Consider the following 24957-nt stretch of genomic DNA (forward strand, 5'->3'; position numbering starts at 1 on the left):
AACAATATAAAGTGCATAGGAGAAACAAAATCTGCTTGGTGGCAGATGACTAGGGAGGTGCAGAATTGGTCACTCGGGGGTTTTATCAAAAGATAAAATAGTAACAATGCAGCTATCATGGACAAACCAAAAACAAATCAGTAAATGGAAGAGAACAAGGACTGAAGAAGCAAAAATTAAAAAGAGACATAATTTTGGAGTTTTTTTTGTAGCAGTGTGATATGAACAGTAACCATTAACTACTAGATATTATTAAAGGATTATGTTATCTCTCAGTAATGTGGGATTTTGAAATCAGGAGGCATTAAAAGGCCTTTAATCGATAAAATTATTCTTTTGTGCATGTTACATGGGAGTGCACTCCTCAGGATTTAGGTGGACACTGGCACACCATTGACTGTCTGGGACCCAAGTGTGCCAACAGGTACCCACAGTCCCCAAGGCTTTGCAACAGACTCATCAGGGTGATGGAACTATCCTGGCTTGGATGCAGCTGCCCCCCCTGAAGTGCATCCCACGGGATTTCCCTGGGGCTGTGAGCCTTTGTCTGCCTGGAGAATGCAGATGGAAACAGACTCTGCCATACTCAGTGTCCCCAGCCCATGGATCGCCACGAGAGGGGTTCAGGATGGTGCAGAAGGCCCTGTTCAGCAGGCGGGAGCAGCTCGCAGCAGCATTGCCGCAGCAGTGCGGGTCACGGCAGCAGCAGAGCCCCGATCCCGGCGCTGCCACAAACCGCGGCGGTTCCAAGGGGAGACAAGGAGGCAAAGCCTCGGCACCGGCTCTGCTGCCCAGGGCTGCGCCAGCGAGATCTGACAGAAATTCGACTCGAGCTCCATCAAGTGTCCGCTTTGTCTCCTCAGCTGCAGGCCAGAATGAGTTTTACTCTTCCCCGATCCTCTTCTGCAGATGCGGGCATTTAACACCAGGAGAGGAATCACAACCAGAGACCAGGGGCAGCAGCAACAGCGATCTCCCTTTTTGTCACCTCTGCCAATTGTCCCCTCTCCTTTCCCCTCCTGGCCACTTTTCACACTTCAAGGATTCTCGGGGCTGGGAGTCTGCCCACAGAAGCCTTTCACACGCCCTTTGTGGCTGCAGGCGGGAGAGACCTCCCTGATTCCCAAACTGCTTCCTGAGCACACACCAGCCCTCGGTAGAGGTGAGTTCCCTCCATCTGTCCTCTGAGCTGCCTGGGACTGCTCTCCCCTCCCTCGTCCAGCCCCAATGGGCTGGGTCGGGTTTGGGTGTTTCAAAGGCAGGTTCCTGGCGGCTCGGGGATTGCTTTTGGGCAGCTCCCGTGAGCCGGGGCTTGGCCGGCAGCACCGCCAGGCACTGCCCAGGAGCAGGCAGGGCATTCTCATCCCCAGCCCAGCTGCTGCTGGAAGAGGACACACGGACAAGCCTCAGGAAATGGGCACTGGGGTACAGAGCGAGGCTTTTCCCCCCTGCTGATTCCCGTGCCTGGAGAATGGGCTCTGCCACATTACTCATCGCTCATGCTCCTCAGCTGCCAGCACCCCTTGACAGCAGCATCAGTAACAGCCTCTAAAGAAAATTGCATCCATCCCATTTCGTCTAAATTCTTATTTTTACCGTATTTGCAGGCTCTGAGCAATTGCTCCAGCTACCTTCTTTTGACAACTGGAAGTGTCTGGGTACAGATCAGAGAAGTCATCAAGCATCTCTCACCAAAATACTGATAAGTATCAATACTGAAAAGTACCAAATGGGGCTGAGTATTCCCCGTACGTTTCTTTACCTGATGGTTCAGTAACTTCCCTTTCAGACACAAGACAGCTGAGTGCCCCCTACAGACAGGTCGTTTTCATTTCCCACCTCCCCCATTTTAATGCCTTCGATGTCAGGGTTCTTTATTGCAAAACTTGTGACATTTTCACAGTTTCACCACAGTAGTATTCCAAGAAAAGCTGAAAAAATACCTCCCTTTCATGAGATCTTCCACTGTGTTTCAGCCACTTCTACTCCTCTGCAAGGCATTTCCTTCACCACAATTTTAAAATCTCAGAGCAGGTCTCCTTCTCAACCCACCCCAGTGTTTCCTGTGGAACAAGATCCATGCTCAGTGTCATATTATCACAGCTTGATCTTGCACTTCAGTATCAGCCAGAAATAACTCCAGAAACTGCCTGAGACTTCTAACCTTGTGAGAAAGCAGCTCTCAGCCTGGGTCTTGGCATGCTAGCGTAGTTTAGAAATTCCCCTTCATGCCAAGCAAATGCTGGAGGCTGGATTTTTCCCAGTTGCATTTTGGCAAAGCCAAAACCAGCTTGTAAGCATCACCAGCAGGACACACAGCCCCACACAGGGATGGAGGAGACCATCAAGCAGCCTGGGCAAGAGGCTGTCCCTCACTGCAGCCCAGATAAGGATGCATCTTCTGGGTTTTAAAAGCTCAAAGAAGTTAGCAGTGCTCCCAAAGAAGTTAGACAGGACAGGTGTTCCCCAGAAGCCAGCATCCTTTGCTGGTCAGTGGGGATCCTGGCAGTAATCCAGCTGTGGTTAATTAGGAGAAAACATGAGGACTCCTTTGCTGCTGTGTACTTTGTTCCCTGCATGATGGCATCCCAGCACCTGCCAGGGACGTTTCAGTGCCAATGATTTTCTTTGGATGAATCAGAGGTAGAAAGAGCAACTCAAACCCTGTTCCCACAGCAAAGAGAGTCCAGCTCTGGGAGCAGCCAAATCTATCTGGGCTTCCAGATGGCTCCTCCAACTCTCTGTAGATCCCTCTGATGGAGACCTCTAGGGTCACATGGAAAAGTTACCACCCTAAATCCCAGAAATGTTAAGGCCAGGCTTTGATGCCTCCTTGGATTTTGAAGATTTCCACTGACTTGACACTTCTCTGCAGCTTGCAAATCCCAGGATGTGAGGTTCTCCTGAAGAACCTGCAAATGGGGGTACAGCCAGCCCTATCCCCACAATGCTGACTCCACATCCCTTGAAACCAGGAGGCATTTTTGGGAAGATGTGTGCTGAAGCTCTGCCCCAGCAGTGGCCACTGTCACAAGACTTGAGAAGATCCCACAAGGGCAAGGTTGAAGGGGCTCCCATGGCTGCAGCCCCACATGACCATCACCCCTCATTCAGACTTCACAAATTCCTGCTGGAGCACCCTCTGTCAGCCACATCAGCTCCCAGTGCTGGCCAGCCAGTGACACCTGTAAGAAATGTTTAGCAGACGTCTGCTGGCAAAACATCACCCCTCCCAACACACATGGGAGCAATTACTTCTTCAGGTTTTTAGTCTGTTTAAATAGTCCTCATATTCTCCATAAATTTCATTAGCTGGATTTATGTAGTCTCTAAACTGCAGTATTATGGGCACAGCAGGAAATTATTTGCTGTTCTGGTGAAAATGAGTATTTCCTAGTTTTGTCAATGCAGGGAATTACATTATCAGGGAAATAATAACCAGCTGAACTGAAGGAGGGTTTGATTCATGGTAATTACTGATTATATGCAGATTACTTTATGGCTTTAATTCTTTGGTCTCCCACTGTTTGCTTGCTAAACCTCTAAAAAAAAAAAAAAAAAAAGGCAGCGAGTATATATGAGAGTCTTGTTTGTAAGGCAAATTACAGAAGCTAATTTGTTGATTACATGAAAGGAAGCAGAGCTCTGCACAGACCAGGACAGCAGTGGGAAGGAGCCAGCAGAGAGCTGTGCTTGCATCCATCCTGGGCTGCAGCCACTTCTGTGCTGCTCTCCAGCACCCATTTCACATTCCCAAGATTGCCAGCCTAACCTGTGCTTAGGGCTGGTTCCACTGGGGCAACAGCAGGGCTGGAGGTGCTCTGTGCCCTTTGTCTTTCACCCCTGTTCAGCAGGGGGAGATAAGAGGATGTATCAATTCATTTGTGATCAATGCACCTGAAAATGTTTCTTCCAATTCAGTGCAACCACCAGGCCCTTGCAAACCTTCAGTTTTAACTAGCACTATGCTTTAAGGCATCAGAAGCTGGTTAGCAAACTGCTGCTTTTGACAGAAAGCCATCCAAAAATAGAGCAGAGCATCACCACTGCTTCTCAGACACTCCCGCTTTTCCAAAACAGCTTTTCTCTTACTTCCTACTGCAAACCTTCAGCAGACTTGCAATCCTCAGGGATGAAACTAGCCTTTTGATCTCATATATTATTCTTAGCATTGCTGGAGCAAAATTTCAGACCGTGTTCTCTCTGCAAGGGGGAGATGGGGAGCAAGACCCTGCTCCTGCTGCCTCCCTGCCTGGGAAGCTCCTTCACTCCCACTGTGCCCAGGGCAGCATGCTGATTGCATACTGCATTTATTCCTAAAATACATAGCTATGCCCTCTCGTGTGAAATGCAGGTGCTGGGGTTTGCATCAGAAAACATCCCCCTGTGTCAGAGCAGGCTCAGAAGCACGGCTGGGTGCTCCACAGTGCCTGGGTGCATTTGTCTGCAGCCGCTTCAGCACACGTGCCAGCTGGGCTCTTGCAGCTGCCAGCACTTTATTTAACAGATGAAAGGGAGAAGAAGGGAAAGCACTGTAACTGCCAGCCCAAAAGACAGCGCTCTGTGTCAGGCAGGCCTGCCTGCACCCCTGGGGGTGTCGGTGCAGAGGAGCAGGGGTGAACAGCAGCTGTTGAATCCATCAAGACTGGATGGCACTTCCAGCCCTTGTGAGCTCTGCCTTCATCATGACACGGTGCAGGGCCAAATCCAGGCTCTGGGATAAAGGGCTGGCACCACCAACATCCCTTTGGGAGCCTCCAGAAAAGCATGCTGTCCCCTTGATCAGTACCAGCCATGACGACTCCCCCAGCCCAAATATGGGGCAGTACTCTTCCTTCATGGAGTAATAGAACAGGAGTGGTCAGGATTGGAAGGAACCTTAGAGATCATCCAATCCCTCTGGCATGGGCAGGGACACCCTCCACTGGACCAGACTGCTCAAGGTCCCATCCAACCTGACCTTGAGCACGGCCAAGCATGGGGCACCCACAGCTCCTTTGGGCAACCTGCTCCAGTGTCTCACCAGCCTCACACTGGAGAATTTCTTCCTTATATCTAGTCTAATCTCTTCACTTTAAAGCCTTTAAAGCCTTTTAACCTTTGTCGTAAATCCACATTACCATTGTCCCTGAGTCTACATTACCCCCCTCACTAGTAAAGACTCCCTTTCTGAATGCAAAAGTGCATCCTTGGCTGTTCCCAATGCCCCAGCAGATGAAACATCCTGACTCTGTGCCCCTCTGTGTTCTGCAAAGCAGAACCCCACTGAAGGGACAGTGTCTTCAGAAGTGGTCCTCATTCCTGCCATAATATCCACGGGTGTGTTTCAGCCTCTGTGTTTTGGGCAGGTGGATGCACCAGCAGACTTGGATCTGCCTGTGCAGCATGGCCACCCTTTGGAATGCTGAACTTTCCGTTCTCCCTTTGCAGGTCATATGTCTTTAGGAGAAAGATGCATGCCCCTTTATGCTGACCAGTAAGAGCCATTCATCACCACCCTCTCATTTATCCTATTTCAGTGCAAGAATAATAATTAAATGGTAATTATAATGAAAGAAATGCTATTTAAAGTGAAATATTTTCCTTTTGGCCGTTTGCTATGGAAAGGCCGCTTCTTCCTCTGCTGTTTCACTAACACCCACGGTCAGATAATATTTGATGAACCACCACAAATTAGGATGCAGCCGACGTCTCGGTTTGCGCTGTTTGTGCCCGGAGACGGTGTGTGTGCGGTTTTGCTTTATCACCGAGCTGGCTGCCCCCGGGGTTAACCACAAACCCACAAACCCCTTCAGGCCGTGCCGAGCACAGCCTGGATGCCGGCACCCAAAAATCCCCCGGGTTCCCGCCGGGAGGAGCGGGCGGCGGGGATGCGCATCGGGAGGTGGCAGCATTTCACCGCAGCGCCTTGCCCAGCCACGGTGTGTGCTCGAGAGAAAATCAGCACCTTTCAATCCTTTTGGCATATCGTCCAAGTATGCCGTACTTTCCATTTGCTACTTGTTGCTTGTGGGGGTCCCAGTTGTTGGTTTTTCTGGGTGTGGATTGAAGGCACTTGAGACAGTAATTCATGTTTGGACTCAGGTGTTTATTATTTCTCATCAATAAAACAGTCCAGCAGCTTTTCATTAGAAGGCACAAAATGGCCAACAATCGCTTGTTACAAGGTCTTTAAAGACTAAACTAACCAATTAACAGCTGACACCTAGATTATTTCCCCTTTTTACCCAATAACTGATCCCAAACACCCTGCAATGTGGACTTTTCTGCCCAATTACAAAATACCACCCAAACCCATGAAGAGGAAGGAAGAAGAAGCATGAAGAAGAAACCCAGGACTACCCCCTGTGCCCTCCATCTTGCTTCCATCCACAACATACTAAAAATCCCAAAACCTAAATTTCTCACTGAGTGATACTCCTACACTACTTTCTATAATCTATTTCATACTTTTGTGGATTCTAGTCTATCTTGAAGTCCAGGCAACTTTCTCCATGAATGAGGGTCAAAGTCAGTGCTGCCCTGGGGGTCAGGGCACTCCAGAGCAGACAGAGAAATATTCCTGGTGTCCTGGGTTTCCACAGTCGCTTTTATAGCTCTCCTCTTTTCACTCTTATTGCTTCCCTTCTGCCCCCTGCCCCTGCCCCCCAACTTCCTTCTTTATTTCCTTATTGTGAGAGAGGGAAGGAGTTAAAAGAAGCAGCAAAAAGGCAGCAAACCACCCAGAGCAACATCCCAGGGTCCAGGCTGCTGCTCACCCCAGTCCTAGCAAGAACAGGGTGGCATCAGAGGGAAGCACTCCCAGGTCACCCGTGTCACCCATGGGAAGCATGACCAGGGCCTCCACCTGCTCAGGGGAATGGGGATTGCCTTGGGAGTCCCCCAAATCACTGGGGCTCACTGGGGAAAAGTCCTGCAGAAGCCCTGTGAGAGCCCCCAGAGTGATGGAGAAATCCTTCTCCTCTGGGCACCTCGGGAGGAGGGATGGCACTGCTGCTGCTCTGGGAGCAGCTCTGCACCACCAGGGCCACGGAGCCTGCCCTGAGGAGGGACCTGCACTGGGCTCAGCACCTCAGCCAGACCCACAGGCACCCCTCTGTGCTCAGCACCTCAGCCAGACCCACAGCCACCCCTCTGTGCTCAGCACCTCAGCCAGACCCACAGCCACCCCTCTGTGCTCAGCACCTCAGCCAGACCCACAGCCACCCCTCTGTGCTCAGCACCTCAGCCAGACCCACAGCCACCCCTCTGTGCTCAGCACCTCAGCCAGACCCACAGCCACCCCTCTGTGCTCAGCACCTCAGCCAGACCCACAGCCACAACTCTGTGCTCAGCACCTCAGCCAGACCCACAGCCACCCCTCTGTGCCTCCCAGAGGGTGGAGGCAGGGGTGACAGCCCCACAACCCTCATCTCCTCAAGCAATGGGAAGGCCATAAACCACAGGAAAACAGTAAAACACGGATCTGGGCTGGTTCTTCAAAATGTTTGCAACCTTTCCCTTTAGAGCAGGCAGGCCGATGCCGGAGCAATGCCTGTCTGCTCCTCCCTGATGCAGAGCTATTGCTGCTCTGGGTGATTTGATCAACCAGCCCATGTCCTATCAGCTGCACAAAGTGCTTCTGAACACCAAAGCACCTCCTTACTCTCTATGTGCCATGTTTGGGCTCCTGCAGACCACAGATCAATTCAGATCCAAGGGAGTTGGAAAGTTCTCTTAAAAAGAAACAGCACCCAGATGACTTTGGATAAACCTTGAGTTTTGTTTTCCAAAAGAATACAGTCCTTCAGAGCCAGGCAGACACTTGGAAGTGTGTGTGTCATTTCTGCCAGTGGGACACAGCTGGTTCAACCATATATCCCCTTGTTTGCAGAAAGTTCTGTACCACCTTCCTTCACAGCAGGCAGCCCAGTGCAGGAGCATCCCTGGGCTGCAGCAATCCCCTCCCAATGCACCCCCAGATCTGGGGGGGAGCAACCTGCACAGAAAGGCTCTTTCCACACCTGGGAAGAAGAAGAGGAAGGCAGGGATGATACTAAAATCTCTATATCTCATGTTCACAGCACAAGTCCTGACCTCCATCCGAGGAAAGCTGCTTGTCCATGGAGAATGGCTCACAGAGTTGCTTCTCTGTGTGGAGCCAGCAGAACAAGCATTTCACTAAGAGAAATCAGTGAATCTGTATAAAGTGGGGTGGTTTGTGCCTGTCCTGCTCCTTTCAGTGACCCTGGACAAGTGGAGCAGGGATGAGCTGCAGCATGAGGCAGCTCAGCTTCAGCCAAGGGGCTGGGCTGCTCAGAAATAAACGTGGTTGGCAAGGCAAACAGCCCCTGAGTCACTTTAAATTAAGTGACTGATCCCCTTCTCACAAAGGTTTTTGTGCAAACATTGGGGCTGCACCTTTATTAGTGCCCAGATATTGAGGTATCAGTGCCTGAGATATTGGCAGCTTGTTCAAGAGCAGATTTTCCTTTTACAGGCTGCAATAAATGATGCCAATGATGTTAGCTAAACTATTAGTTTTCTTTTGGCTAGTTATCTGCAGATTAGAGTCTTCCTACTGCTGACAACTGCACCTATTGCTGTGTCACATATCTTCCTATCAGGAAGATTTTTTAATAGTACATTAAAAAAATGCTGTAATGTCTCCCTTTCTCCTCAGGGCAAAATTGACACAAAGAGCCAATTGTAATATGATATTAACTCTTATTCCAGTCACATGGCTGTGCTAAATGTCTGCATTAACCTGATGTTCACACAAAAGCAAATGCTCTGAGACGATATCAAGAAGGATAACATTTTATTTGGCAGTGGATCCCACATGTCTCCCATGTGTTTTGCTATGACCATTTTGAAGGTGGTTACCAGCACCCTGGGTGTGCTCAGTGGAGAGAATAGAGACAGAGTGTTACAGGTGTGCACTGCCAAAAATGAAAGATCAATGGGTAGTGAACGTGCTCTGTATCACAGATTTTTAAAGCCATATGTAGGTCTTTAGGCAATCATTACTTAGGGTGGTGAATGAGTAGGGTTTTGCACAGGGTGATCAGTGCACTTTACAGCTTTAGGGATGTTGGACAATGTCTGGCCTCTGATCCTTATTCTGTCCTGAGTGAGTGAGTGAGCCCAAACACTGAATTCTTGTCTTGTTTTTCTTTTAATCTAACCAAGTTTGTCTAATTCAAACTTGGCAGCATGATTGCCTGAACAGATTACTTCCCCAGATTTTGTACCTGCTTCTTTGTAGAAAGTTACTGTAATGTGGATAAATATCCACAGCTGCCACCAAGCCTATAACTTTGACAAAGGCAGCTATTGATTTTGTCTGATGTCATCTGTCCCATATGAGCACACACAGCTTCCCACTCGTCAGCTTATTTGCTATATTATTACTTATTGATTCCCTTATTTGCTTTTATTTACCAGCTGTAGTAGGTGGTGGAGTCGTTTGGCAATTATGAGGAGTGATTTTCAAGACACTTTGCTTTATCCAGCTTTCTCAGCAAAACTTGGCCAGAGTTTGTCAGAGGGATGGCATTATTTTCTGCTACTTTCCATAGGTTCTCTGAGCAGCCTGAGCAGGACAGAACCTGGGTGATCCCTTAAGAATTCTCCAATCCTGACCTTTCTGCCAAAGCCATGAGGTCTGTCCTCTGAGGCTGCAGACACTGACCTGTGCACAAATGCACGTGCAGTCCTACCTTAGTTCTGCTGTCAGACACCACTAATTCTGACAGACACCATTAATTATAATTAATGTCTGTGTCCCAATCACATGGACTAGAATTTCGCCCCGTTTGTCTACCCACATTTTTATGACTTAGTTTGCAGTCTCCTTAGTGCAACAGGGCACATACTGCAGACATGAGGGTCCAAGAAGATTTTATTCCACCCTTTCATATTTTGGATAGCACCAAACCCTGCTTACTGTGGGCCTTGCACTCTGCCTGGTGCCCAGTTCCTCACACCACAAAAATGAGAAGGACTCAGGTCTGGGTCTGGCAGTCTGGTATTAGGAGCTTGCAGTAGTTCAGTAACCCTTCCCTTACATAGTTTGTAGGTAGCCTGGAATAAAGAACATTTCCATAGAAAACATTTTACCTGAGACATTTTTCCTAGACTGCTATTGTTTTTGCCATCAGTTTCCAAACTCAGTTTTAGCTAAGTGGAAAGATGATTTACTCCATAATATTTTTGCATGGTATCTCAATGAAACAGAATGCCCTGACTGGTACCTGCAGGTACAGATGTCCTCAGACTCCAGTCATTTCTCTTTAATCAGCTGGGAGCAGTAATTACAGGAAGTGTTCCAAAGCACCTCCTGTGGTGAGGGATGATTTGTAGCACTCTCTCCTGGCAATGGGCTTGCACAAAAGTCCAACAAAAGAAAAGCTGATGTAAAAAGATGTGTTTATACACAGGCAACCTCAGAGTTGCTTAATTCAATGCTTGATTAATAAGATGCTGACACTGTGCAGGAAACATTTTGGGGGGAAAGCCTGCCATGTTTATTTATAATAAATTGTGCTTTATATGGGCTCCATTCTGCTGTCTTGACATTGTGTAAATTGGAAAGTAATCACAAAGTCTGGACAAAAGAGAAGGGAGGAGAGGAGAGGAGAGGAGAGGAGAGGAGAGGAGAGGAGAGGAGAGGAGAGGAGAGGAGAGGAGAGGAGAGGAGAGGAGAGGAGAGGAGAGGAGAGGAGAGGAGAGGAGAGGAGAGGAGAGGAGAGGAGAGGAGAGGAGAGGAGAGGAGAGGAGAGGAGAGGAGAGGAGAGGAGAGGAGAGGAGAGGAGAGGACTGTGACATTTTTAGCACCTGACTACTGCTACTGAAACTGAAAATTAAAGAAGTACACGTGGCTGTAACAAACGTGAGTAGTTCGGGTAGAGACTGCACAAGTTTACTCAACCTGTCACTCTCTCTGGAGACAGGATCATTCTCTCTGTGCTGTTCCAGGTGGATCTTTGCAACTTGCTTTGGGAGATTTCCAGTGATGAAGAATAACCTCCCTACAGAGATTGTTCCAGTGCTCCTTTGTTTCTGGCAGTTTTCCAGTGTCAAGCCTGACTCTTCCTTGTTGTCATTTAAGCTCATCATTCATTGTTCTACAAAGCATGGATTTTAGACGTACAAGATTTCTTCTCTTTTTTACAGCAGCTTTCACACACTGGAGGAGTTCCCCTGACCCCTCACAAGTGGTGAGGAGAAGCTGTTGACCAAGCTCAGTTCACGATACTCCTCTGTGTTTTTCCTACACAGCTGTCACTCCCCATCTGGACTTCCACAGCTGATTTCCCACTGGCTTGCTGTGCTTGCCTCTAACGAAATGTCTTTTTTTTTTTTTTGCCAAGAATCTCTTTCAGACTTGATAAGATCATGTTGAATACCAAGTCAATCCTTTGGGGTAACTGCAGCCCCTCCCTGGTGTCTGACAGCTGCCCACTGAGTGAGTATTGTCCCTGCTCCATCACCCAAGTAATTAATGAGAAAATTGAATCACACTTTGGGTGAGACAGACACCTGTGAGTCAGTACAGCTCCCACTCTGGCAGCACTCCCCCAGTGAGTGCTTTTAGAGCTCCCCCCCTCCCAAGGGGTTTTACACAGAAATTTCACCCAAATGAAGGTCTCCTCCCTTGCGTTAGAGAGGTTGGACAGAAGAAGAGGGGGTTGTGTCAGGCTTTCTTCCTTCACTGTAGCTGTGAAAGATATTTTCACAAAGCAGCTGTCATATTTGTAGAAAGAAAAATAAACACAAACAAGGCACAAACGAGCAATAATAAGGCTTCCAGGCTCTGCAGATTCCTCTATCAGCTTAAAGTAAGACCTTAGCAATTAAAGCCAGAAAGAATAAGATAAACCATAGAGAGTTTTGCTCTCTCTACAAAGAAACATTTTCAAAAGTTGGAAACCTCCACCGTTGGGTCACAGCATAAAGGAGCTTGCAGACAGACAGCAGCTCTGTGATGGATGGAGTGTGCCAGCAGCTCTTGGGAAGCACAGCTCGATGGGAAAGCAGCAGAGCAATAGCTCTTCCCTCGCCTGGGCTGGGGTGAAGTGGGGGAATGGACCTGGCTCAGCGCAGCACAGCGAGCACATCGCAGCCAGTCGATGGCCCCAGGAGCTGCAGCAGCCGAGAAATTGCTGCCATGGATTTATAGAGGGTTATACATTTTAAAGGGAGGCCACCTGAGAGTCATCTCAAGAAGCAGGAACAGCCTCTATGTGGTAGCAAAGAGAGGTGATACCAGGACAGACAAAGTTATAAACATCATATTAAGACGTTTGGGAATGGAGCGAAAGGCAAGATGATATAAAAGCTGCCTTAGGTTGTTTAAAAGATATTTTTATTGCCTGTGGATAATATGTTCAAGGACATAAATGTGTATTTCTCAGTCTCAGTTTGTGATTAAAAATGCCAGCTAACTCCAGACCATGTCTGGAGCCTCTCTGAGAGGGAGCAAAGCAGAGTGGGGAGGAAGGTTTCCAAGCAGCCCAGCACCATCACTTGCCCCAGACTTGGGGTTTGTGTACACAGCTAGGAGAGAAAAGACACCCTCTTCCCTGAGGGAGTCACAGAGGGGCTTGTGCTGGAGCTAGCAGCTGCATATCCCCTGAGCTGGATTGCCCTCCCCATCCTGCCTATTTTGATCTCTGCCCTCTGCTCCTGCTCTCAGGTGTAGCCAGGCTTGTGTGTCCATATCAAATGGGAGCCACCACCCAGATGAGGTCACCTGCTGCAGGGTGAGTGTTTACCTCCATCAAAAGGTCTGGTTGACCTCTCTGATATGTGTAAAAGCAGCTGTGGGGTGTTTTTAGACTAATCTGAGTGTGCCTTCATATGGGCTATGCTCTGTTGGTGGGACTACGTTGCTACACCCACTTTTACCTGTCCTGGTCCTGCCCTGGGGCAACGATAAATGAACCACAGGGCATTGCCCTGCCTATTGCACCCCCAAGACAGGAATTGAAGATATCGCTCAGGAAGCCCAATGGCATGACAGGTCCTTCAGAATTATCCTGGCTGTAAAACAGCACATAGTGGTGAGGCAGGCTAAGCTTTCAGTGCTCACTCTGAGGCCCTTAGGAGTGTAAGGGCTTCCTGAAAAATATCACTCCTGTTGTGCCTTTTCACCTCAAAAGCAGGAAATAAACTCCACCAGTCACTTACAGGTGTTTCTAAGGAGCACTGTGAGACAAGTGAGTTGCAGCTCTGACAGCTGCAGTCGTTTTTGCTTGCCTCTCTGCCAGACAGGCCCACAGATCTTTATTATTTATGATTTCCCCAGATGCAGCAAGAGCAAAAGTGGCACAGAAGCAACACTGCTCCCCTTGGAGCAGACCCCTCTGAGGGAGGAGACCTGTAGAAAGAAAATTAAAATTTACCTAGCCCCTCACATGTGAAACCCCTCTGAGGGAAGCAGCAGCAATGCCACCTGAAAAGAAAAGGAAGGGGAGACGTGTTTGAGGAAAGGCAGCTTATGCCAAGAGCAGGAAACATGACCATTGTCACAGGGCCTTCAGGGAAGAGAGAGGGAAAGGTCACCTTTGGGAAAGAAAGGGACGTGAAGGGAGTGTCAGGGGAAGAAGACAGATAAATGGGAATAACAAAAGCATATGGATGATGTCAAAATGGGAAGAGAAGGCATGTATCCTATCTGCACATTGTAAGCAGATACCTTTTTCCAGACGGAAAAAATACTTTTCCCATGTTCTTTGGTAGCTCTCAGGCAATTTCACTGCTATCTCATCTTCCCATACCATCATTTTCTGCCCTTCAGAAGAGGAAGATTACAAAGCACAGGTTCCACAGGTGTCCAGCTGTCACTCATGACTACACAGAGCAATACCAGACGCCTTCCTACCTTGCACTCTCCTGTGGTACTGTCCTGGGAGCCCCCTCAGCACTGAGTGCTACCAGCCCCTTGGTTTGTGGCAGGGATAAAATGGGAAGGGGGTGTCAGGGGGCTTGTGCCCTGCTCAGCACTGGCTGAGGCATTGGGGAATCCCTGGAGAGGTGGGAACAGCCACGTAGCTTGGCAGACAAATGGTTGGGCAGCAAACCTGTTCTGCTCCCTGCATTATAGAGAAGCTGGACTGACGTGGCCACGTCAAGCACCAGACACATCCAAAGTGTTTCTGTCTGCTCAGATAAAGTAACAAGTGCTCATTTCAGAGCAAGCATGGCGGCATGGGAGGAGTGCTCTCAGCACTGAAGGCTTAGCCTGCCTCACCACTATGTGCTGTTTCACAGCCAGGATAATTCTGAAGGGCCTGTCATGCCATTGGGCTTCCTGAAGTTTCTTCAAGTCCTGTTTGTTATTGTTAGGAAGCTTTTATGGGTCTGACCAATACTATGAACACTATTGTTTGGCAAAATGTCCCAGTTTTAATGGTAATGAAGGCAGAGACAGAGCCTTTTCCAAATTCTAAAAATGTCCTACGAAAGACGAAGGTGGCCTGGTTGACACAACAAGAGCTGTGTGCTGCAAACATAGCTGTGGGTTCCAGCAGATGAGATAGCTGCAAGGCATTCACCTCAGCATGGCTGGGGGAGCTGGGGGACTCTGCAGAGCCTTTATTTCCCTCAAGCACATCTCATGTGGAACTAACGCTGTGACAGCAAATACAGCAAAGTGCTCTAATCTTCCCAATTTCATTCAAAATAAAAATAATGCAATTAGCTGTTCTTGTTCATGAATGGGCAGTATGTAATTACTGTTAGAGCCCACTGTTCCAGTGTTACAAGTGAGGCCTCATACAATGGGCTGCTCTGCTAATGTCTGTCTCCCACGTGATGGCCTTTGACATCCACGGAGCAGCTGAGATCCCTGGGAGGAAGGAGTCCATCTTCAGCCATGCCCAAGTAAGGGAGCCACTCAAAGTCTTGGGTTTGTGCTTGCTGCACAGATCATACTCCATACCCAAACTCTGCCTGCAAAAGGTTTTCTGATGCATTTATTTCAGCAGCATAATTCAATACAATTAATTATTTTCTTTGAGACATTTGAAGAGCAGCAAGAGCAGAAAGAGGGAAGCCTTAACTTGTCTCCCATTTTCCTTATTTGCCTCCCATTTTCCTTATTTGTGACTACAAAATGAAGTTTAAAACAAAATACACCTCTGCTTGGCAAAATCAGATAAACTCTTGAGGAAAACTCAGCTTCCTACTTACTAACAAAAACTGGTCACAGTATCAAAAGTCAGACTGATATTGGAATGTAGCATGATCCTCATATTAACTTACACATTCATTTTCCACCAGACCAGATTTCTTTTGACAGCATCTTAATATTACATAGACGTGCTCCTTTCTATAAAAAGCAGGAACAAGTAGGAGTGACAAATGGTATCTGTCTGCAGGTATACAATCACATTATCTCTCTGTGATGCAAAGGTGCTGATTAAAAAAAATAATTCAGTCATTCAAGGAGTGTCATAGATCTAGTTACTTTCATAGGAAACTAAGTCTTTATTTAGACAATCTACCACTTGTGGAATATTCCCAGAACCATTCCTTCTGCCTTAGTTTTAAATATAATTATTACTATGCATACCAAATTCTTGGTGGTGATAAAATGAGCACTGATCTACACAAAGTATGCTTTATCTCAAAAAAGACAGAAGGTTCAAGCTCAATTTTCAAAACTCTTTTCCAATTCTTTCCTGAAAAATCTCAGTCTTTCAATTAAACTACAAAATGAAACAACTGCACAGCAGGAAGCTTGCTTGGAGAAAATCTCTGGAAAAACAACACTGTTTTAAACTAGTCAGGAGCTAGAGAGTGAGTAGCATGAAAAAAAAAAAAGAACCTACACTTTAAAATATTCCCCCAGTTCAGTCAATTTGCCTCCTCCTGACCCCATCCATGAAGCATAGCATGCAGTTTGTCCCTGCTAGAGAAGCAAGTGCTCCCAACAGTGCTGATCAACCTCCATTGCACACAAACACCCCCTGTGCCAGTGTCCCAGCTCAGCCCTTTCCCTGCTGGAGTGAATTAAGTGTGTGGAAATGTTGGACAGCGCAGAGCCAGAAAACCCAGAAAATTCTTATCCTGTGTGGTATTCCTGTGCTTTCCCAGCAAATGAGGCCAGGTGGAAAACACAGGTGTACAGACATCTCAATCCCCTCCAAGTGTAGTGGGGAAAAGCAGCTTCCAGGCTGCTGGTGTTGCTTGGCAAAGTGCTCTGTGGACGTGCTGCTGCCTGGCTATACGGGCACAGAGGATAGAGGCACAGAGCAGCTGTTTGATTTGGTATTTGTGTGTCCACTCAGCAAGCAAGATTGCTGACAGGCCCACCTTTAGGAGTGTGGGTGCTTAAATCCTCTTCCTAATTCTTATCCTAAGCATCTTACTCTCCCTTTAAAGTGCTGACACATCCTTAAAAATGTGCTATTGTATGGATATAACTCCAGTCTTGCACAGGTGGAGAGAGAGCCTGTGCCACAGAGGAAGGTGCAAGGGACAGAGCAAAGATGTTCTACCTCAGCATCTTGTGCCAGGGGCACAGAGGGCAGCAGGAGATGGAAAAGGTGTTGTCTTGTAGGTGACTGCCAAGTCTGGCTTTGCAGCTTGAAGTCTACTTGTGTTCAAAGCAGGACAAAAGTTGAATCTGGACTACGTTTCTCCCTTCACTGTCTGAATGGTAGCTTGGGCAGCTCAAGAGATCTGCCTGCATTTGCATTTTTCAGTTCAAGAGGTCTAGGAGTGAGGATAATCTGAACAATGCTGCAGTAAAGAAATATTTTTGGTCTTTTGTCTTGTGTGTGGCCTCATTGCTGGAAGGTTACACCACAGCCAGCCGATGTACCCAAGGTACCTGCTGGAGAAGCTGCCTCCATGCCATGAGTCATACAGTGAAGCACTGCACACTTTCCCTGACCAGATACAAGCACATTCATCTTTTCTCTTGCTCTTTCTCTCCCACCACTTGTATTGTGATGCCAACAAAGTAAACTCATTTAAAAAAAAAAAGTGAGAATCTGCCCTTCACTGTGAGGCTTTGCTGCAACCTGTGGAGCCTTCGCAGAGAGCTGACCATTGTTTCACCTCTGGCTGCCTCCTGTCCTTTCTTTGCAGCAGACAGAGCTGACAGGAGCAGACCTGCCTCCGCTGAACCGGCTGCCACCTCCACTGTCAGCACTGAGTCAGCGCTTCTGCCGCTCTCCAGCTGCCCCGGCAGCAGCTGGGTTATTTCCAGGACACTGGAGTTACTGCCCTCAATAAATGGAGCTGCCACTGGGGGAATGCTGTCCCTGGGAGAGCTCTCTGTAGTCAGAAGAAAGAGTTTAAGCATCAAGAGGGCAGGGAAAGGCATAGTGGTTTTCTACCCAGGGGATTTTTGTGAGGCACTCCTGAGCAGAATGCAGCAGCCTGGGAGCTGCTTTCTGTGAGCTTTCAAGGGAGGAGCTCGCTCGAGGAGGATGAGAGTGTGGGGAGACTGTCACAACACAGACTGTCCCCCAAACAAGCCAACCCAGCAAGCATTAAGGTGAGTGAGATCCAGATGGGCTCATCCTCCACGCAGAGCTGAATATCACCTGCTTGGTCACTCCTTCCAAGTAACACACATCTCATCATAAAGCAGTAAGAAGGAGAAAACATTTTTGTTTGTTTCCCTTTGTCCTTTATTCTTCTTAATAATGACTGCTACAACAGCTAGCTGAAATGCTGAGGAGCAGCTGCAATATCAGAAATTATTTTTACCTCATTATAGAAAATTATCCTTTTTAAAGGGAGAGAGGCAGAATGGAGATTAGAGGTTCTAGTGCTTCGTCGGGGTTACTTAGTACCTGTGGATCATTACATTGATAAAAATATGCACAGACTCACTTTTCAGGTTCAAAAGTGTTTTGTCCTTTTGTTTGCTTAGCTAAATAAAGAGGGTTTGTTTGACCTGTGATTTTGAATCCAGCTGGCTTTTTAATGTACAGTGACTCATACAAAGCAGCCTGCAGAGTCAGTCTCTTTTCCACTGTTTTACTGTGGATTTAGGCAGAAGCCCCACAGAAAATCAAGCAGTGTGTGGGGCTTTCAGCCCCTACGGGCTCCCAACCAGGTCTTCCTCACCAGAGCTGTGCTCTTCATTCTGTAATTGCTCCTGCTGAAGCAAGGGAGCTCATCACAGTGGGAGGCACTTCAAGCAAGCCAAATAATTGGGATTTGGTCTTGCAAGGCATTGCAAGTCCAGTATGATCTTCAAGGTTGGTAATGAACCATTAGTTTCTAATGAAGATTGGAGCTGAGGCCCGTCTCAAAATGGTAACTTTTTTGTAATGAGATACTGACATTATCTTGGCTGAAGTGCAATAGAATATCACTGGTTTCAGTGGGAACAGGCTGGGAGCTCTTTAGACCATGCCTGTCATTATTGTATCTAGATCAGAATAAGGCAAAGCTTTTTTAAGAGTGGTAAAGCAGGAAATCTCATTTCCATTTCTAGAACAGATTACAAAGAATGCACCACTACCAAACATTGGGTCTCATGCTGGCACTTCACTCAGTGTGTTTTCTCTCCTTGTAGACTGCACCATTGACATGAGAACATAAAAAGCTTTGAGCCCATGGGCCTGCAGGGACAAGGAAATAGTAATTGCAATTGCCATTGCAGCCCTGGTCTCTATGCAGGCAAAGTTGCCCGTGGACTTTTGGAAATAGCAGATCAGACACAGTCCTCCTTGAGCAGACACATGATTGTCCCCTGGGCTGCCTTCCATTGGGAATATGGGGGAGTCAAAGCCTGCCTACCCAGTGACTGGAGATGGGGCTCCAGGAATTTCTATCTCCCCAAATAGTTTCATTATCAAGGTTAAAGTGCCAGCATCTGATAACAGGAGGAGTTTGTGGGTCCAGACACTGCAAATGTAACACCATTTTCTCAAATAAATGCCTGCTATTTCAAGAAAAAGCTCAGAAAGAGAAATACAGGTGTCATGCTATACACAACTCCTGGACTTCCTCCATCATCTGAAATGGGATGTTGTTTGGGGACAGAAGAGATTAGGTAGCTTCCTTTATGTTATTCCACTCAGGTGTTCTTGTATATGTGGATTCACTTGGAAAATTAAAGTATTTTACTGCAAGTGGGTTAATATCAACTCCACTGTCAGGGCTAACCAAAATGTATCAAAATACTCTCTCCTCTTTTACCTTAGTTTTTCCTAGAAATTATGAGTCAGCATATCTTTCTGAATGTGACATAGAAAAAATATCTGTAATGTCTCAGGAAATGAATGTCTAAGATCACTGTAATCTGAACTTTCTACCTGGAAGAGAAGAATGCTTGGGGAAACACTTAGAAAGTGTCACATTTTTAACAGGAGGGATTCAGCTTTATTTTTTAGACACAGTGGATCATTGGGGAAAGTGATAACTGAAAATGTGATCATATAACAGAAAAAAAAGGAACAAAGTCTCATTTAAAGCAACATGAACAAAAATTTGAAGAGTAACTCACCTAGGTTGTTTACGCTCCTCGATTAAGTGGTTTATTACTCAAGTAGGCTTCTATTCAGTTAAGTTCTTTATCTAATTTTTACACAGAGTGTCACTGTGCAATGAATTCATGGTGAAAATCCCCCCATGCCAGACAGGTTTAAAGGAGGGAGGTTGCATTAGAGGTGACCTGTGGCAGATTCTGCCCCTCTAAGGACTAAAAGTAAGGATAAGAAGTTTTTCCTAGGGGTTTTAGAGCCAATGTTGGTTTCAGAGCCTGTACAAGGCTCCCAGAAACCTGCTCAGGTCCTGCACAACATCTCACACCTGGGTGCAGAGTCAGTGCCAGGGTGTGAGGATCTGCACTCAGCAACCCTCTCCCATGGTTTTGTTCCAGTCAACACAGAAATGACAAAGATTTACGAGGCTAAAGTGTAGTAGGTGGCACAATTTCTAGTTTTAACAGAAAGCTTTGCCGCATTTCACCTGTCTGAGACACTCACTGGTCTTTTCCCTCAGCAGTTCCTGTTGAGGGTGTTGCAGCACCTTTGGCTGAGTCTCGGCAGGGTGAGGTCAGAGCACAGGGAGGATGCTCCAGCCAGCAGCTTGGTCTCTGGCTTTGCAAGGGGAAAGGAGCTTGAGCACTCTGTGTGCCACCCAGCCACAGGCCTCTTTTATTTGCTGCCTTACACATAGCATATGTGATGTGGCCTTAAAAAGGGATAAAAACATCTTTTTTACCAGCAACTTGAGAAGTCTTAATTTGAGCAGTATTTTGACCTATAACAAAATCTAGTTTTAATTATATTTGTAACACCTCTGCAACAGTTCCCTGAAGAACTGCATGCCTGAAGGTAGTCATCAATTACAATGTCAGATTTGTGATTATTAGAATTGATAAAAACAGCGGAACCAGCAGCCTGGAATACCAATTTTTCTTTTAAATGAAATATCTTTGTGTTATCAGTGAAATGATGCTGGGTTTCATAATACTTGCACATAATACAGCATTACTGATTCACAGCCTCTCTGAGGCTTGTTGGATCCTTGCAGACCCAACTGCTCCAGCAGGCAGAAGTTTGATCCATTGCCAGTCATAAACTGGGAAAAGCACTAGTCCAAACTTCATATATGGTACCACACATATAAAAGGAATCTGTTTCAGCCCTTAAATACAAACAGAAACACAGTGACAAACTATAACATAACCAAGATATAAGTGTAGCATAATTATAAGTAAATGAACAGCAACAGTGCTCCTGAAATCTGCACGTGCTGTTGATCTGAATAAATCAGTCACTGCTGGATCTGAACCTGAGTGAAGGAGTGTTCCAAACTCTGAACAACATTTACCTCTGAGGCCACTAAGCCATGGGATTGTCACAAGACTGTACACTGCTCTGAGACAGGCAGACAGCAAAGATGCACTTAAATGATTTTTCTACAGCATCCAGTCCAAGAACAAGGAGGCAGAGAAACAATTCAGATTCCCCTCAGAACTGTAAATGATAAGGAAAGCCCACATATTGTGGCATTTTACAGGCTTTTAAGAAAGAATATTGTGCCTTTTTTTCCCTTTTCCTTTTTTCCCTTTTAGCATTAGACTAAAATAGGAAAAAAGAGCCCAGTTTAGAAAAATGCTCTTCCCCACAGTCTAATAATTTTTAAATGGGTCATTATTGTAAAGGGCTAATTTATAACTTGAAAATTAAAGCTACTGGGAACCTGGTGAATAACTGTAACAAGAAGCCTATTTGACTAGGCTATTTGTTTCCTTGGTCGTTGTAAGAAAAAAAAAAAGAGTTTGTGCTCTTTGTTACTCTTTGCCAGACTAGAGAAGAGAACAAACAAACAAGCAGGAAGGTGCCTTTCTTGGTCCAGTATTTCATCTCCATAGTGAATGATGATCTCTTTAGGCAGAATTACATGGGGAGCCTTCAAAAGCAAACAAAGGGTCTTTGCTTAACTGGCAAATTTGCCATCTCTCTTCTTTCTAAATGCATCTAAACACACAGGTTATATTACATTTTAAATATTTTTATTTGTATACAAAATGTTATAATTTATCAGTGTTGTGCAGCAAAGTCTAGATAGACACACACATCACATACATACATCCCCACCCCCTTCCCTCCCCCAGCACACACACTTAGAAACACGACATGAACACAACTTTCTTTCCCTCTGCCCTTCACAAAGGCAACACTGTTTTGGCAGGTCAGCAGCTAGAAATAAGGTGCTATAGTCAAGCAGTACCGGAATGTCTTCACTTTACAAATGTGATGTGCAAATCTATATACAACCACATTGTTGGTTTTTTTTTTTTTCAGGGAACCCAAAACTCCATACCCCGAACCACTCTCCGAGATACAAACATGTATAAAGTGCTAATACTTAAGCATGTTTCCAACGACTTCACGACGTAGTTTGAAGTTTAGAACAGGCACTGTAATAGTTCACTGGGTAGATTGTCACTGGGTGCAGCTTGACAGAGAAAAGTCACTCAGACATCGCTGGGGGACCGGGAGCGAAAGGACACTTTAGCCTGAAAGCAACCACAGAAGAGCACCCACATGGACCTCTGGATTTCCTGGTTTCTGTAGGCATAAATGATGGGGTTGATCATGGAGTTGTAGGTAGCAGGCAGGAGCGTGGCGTACGTGTACACAGAGGGGTAGTCGGGATCCCCCACCACACAGTAGATGGCAAAAGGCAGCCAGCTGGCTCCGAAAGTCCCAAGGATGATAGCCAGGGTAGAGACTCCTTTTTTGGTGGTGACATAGTGCGAGGCAGTCAGAAAGTGCTGCTGGAGAGCTATCTGGTGGGCATGCCTGCAGACGATCTTGCAGATCTCGATGTAGAGATGGAGCATGATGAGGAAAATGAGAAAGAAAGAGGCAGACAGCAGCGTCACGTTACTCTTGGTCAAGGGTCTGACGACGCTGCAGGAGGTGCGGTCGTGGAGGCAGTTCCAGCCCAGGACGGGCAGCAGCCCCAGGCAGAGGGAGACCCCCCAGGCACCGGCCAGCATGGTGTGGATGCAGAGCACCGTCCTCTCCGAGTAGTAGGTGAGGGCATTGTAGAGGGAGAGGTAGCGATCGACCGTGATGGCCAGCAAGCTACTTACGGAGGCGGCGAAGGAGGCGACGAGGAAGCCGACCGTCAGCAGGCTGACCGTCTCCGAGGGAATCACGTACTGGAAAACGAAGTTGAGGATGAGGCCGAGGCCGGCCAGCAGGTCAGCCGTGGCCAGGCTGCCCACCAGCACGAACATGGGGGTGCGCAGGGCGGGCGAGTAGCAGATGATGGCAACCACCAGGGCGTTCTCGCAGGCGATGGCGGTGCCGGACACGCAGAGCATCACATCCCAGGGGTTGAGGGCGGCGGGCGCGGGGGGCCGCGACGAGAGCTCCAGCGAGGAGTTGCCGCCGCCGGCTGGCAGCCGCGGGGCCGCCGCTCCGCTCTCGTTCAGGGCTGCCGCCGTCTCCATGGCCGCCGGGGCGGCCGGGGCTGTGCGGAGACGGCGGCGGTGCGGCGAGGGCAGCCGGGGCGGCGGAGGGGTGGCTGTGGGGCGGCGGGGCGCGCATGCCGGGCGGCGGCACCGCGCCCGCCCTGTCTGTGGTGCTGAAGGCGCAGAAGTTTCCCGCCGGCCCGGCCGCCCCCGCGCCCCGCCCCGCGCTCACGTCAGGGGCGGGCCCGGCCCGGCGGGGGCAGCCCGGGCCGGGGGCGGCGGGGAGGCCGGGCTGCCCAGGCGGCGGAGGCAGCACCGGCCCGCTCTGCCCGCCCGGCTCCGGGGCAGGGGGCACCGGGAGGGAGAAGTGGGCGCACGCACAGACACACACACGGAGCCGGTTCTCCGCTGCTCTTCCCCCCGCTCCGCAGCCGGTTGCCCCGCGGTGGGTGCCGTCCGTGCAGTGCTGGCTGTGAGGGCTCAGCCCAGCGGGAGCTCCGTGCTCCGGCGGATGGAAGTGTGCTCGAGTAGCGCTCCAAACAGCTGGGAAAAGCCCGTTCCACAGCTGCGCTCTCTGAATTGTGCATGCTCTGGGGCTGACAGTCTGCTCGCCGCCGAAAGCAACCGCGCCGTTTTCTGAGATCCCCAAAATGATAAGGTCAAACCATAGAATACTCAATCCCACGGGCATAGCAGATACCAGCTCTCTCCTTGTCCCACCCTTTGTGTCTCACAACCAAGCAGCAGCCAGCACGTTCCCTCTCTAAAGCATGAATAGATGAATCAGAATCACAGAATCGCCAGGGCTGGAGGGATCTCTGGAGAACACGCGGTGCAACCCCCCTGCCAAGGCAGGCTCAGCACAGAGCCCGTGACACAGGAACGTGTCCACATGTTCCACAGAAACGTGTTTTGAATGTCTCCAGAGAGGGAGACTCCACAGCCTCCCCGGGCAGCCTGTTTCAGTGGTCTGCCACCCTCTATGTAAAGAAGTTCTTCCTCATCCTGCTACTGGGCACCACCAAAAAGAGCCTTGCACCACCCCATGACACCTTCCTTTAAAATATTTATACATATTGATGTGGTCAAAGGATAACGTTCTTGTGCCCATTGCTGACAAAACCAGTATCAAACAAATGTGGGCAGTGGGCAGCTTCCCTCTGCAGCAGCACAGCTTTCCTAGGGGACAAGCCAAAAGGTGTCCCCACCTCAGTCTAGGACACAGTTTGTTCTGTGACTGACAATCAAAAGAATGTGGAAATAAAATAACCTCTCAGTTATGAGAACAGCATGTAAACCATCTAGGCACAATTTTGAAAAATACATTAGAAGAAAATGTGTTTACTGTCTTGAACAGTCCAAACAAAGGAAGCATGCAGGCTGTGCCACGGTAAAAGGTGGGCACATTCAAAAAGAATTAGTGTCAGCACTCATTACATCCGCTCCTGTCAATATCCTCCTGCAGGCTAAACACTATCATCAAAATAAGCTGTGGACACTCTGTACCTCTGTAAACAACTGAAGCCATTGCTCCCCAGGAATTCTGAAACACAGATCTCAGAAAAGCTTAATTTGGAAGGGACCAGTGGACAGAGGTCTGGTCTGGGGCATCTCTCCCGTCCCACCACCTGCTCAGAGCAGGGACAGCATCAACTGTGCAAAGTGTTTCCTCAGGGTCTCATTCAGCCAAGTCTGATTATCCCCAAGGAAGAAGACTGCACAGCCTCTCTGGGCAACCTGCGGCTCTGCTTCACCCTCAGCTGTAAAAATTTTTCCTTTTATTTAGCAATTGCCTTCACTACAACTTGTCTCCATGGTCCCTGTGGGGTGTCCTGCCATCTTTTTCTATGTTTTCCCTTACACATCCAGGCATTACAACAGTGTTAGTAACTGCGGTAAAACCAGTTACAAGTGGAGTTAAGAAGGGTTTGCAAGTCTCCTCAACTCAAACACTCGGTCAAGTACCCCTGCTATAGTTTAGAGCTCAGCAGTTATCCTGTACCCTCTGCCAGCTGCAGAACAGGTATGGCCAATGTAAACTTGGATTAAGATTAATACGGAAATCACAA

General features: G+C 47.9%; 1 protein-coding gene across 1 annotated transcript; it reads right to left on the minus strand.

Moving 5' to 3' along the window:
- Positions 1-21563: 21563 nt before the first annotated feature.
- GPR6 (G protein-coupled receptor 6) lies at positions 21564-22927 on the minus strand. Its single transcript, XM_058020833.1, has one exon. The coding sequence runs from the start codon at positions 22925-22927 to the stop codon at positions 21941-21943; it is 987 nt and encodes a 328-aa protein (XP_057876816.1). The 3' UTR covers positions 21564-21940.
- Between the last annotated feature and the right edge of the window lie 2030 nt (positions 22928-24957).

Source organism: Melospiza georgiana, chromosome 3, assembly GCF_028018845.1.
Source record: "Melospiza georgiana isolate bMelGeo1 chromosome 3, bMelGeo1.pri, whole genome shotgun sequence".
Taxonomy (NCBI): Eukaryota; Metazoa; Chordata; class Aves; order Passeriformes; family Passerellidae; genus Melospiza; species Melospiza georgiana.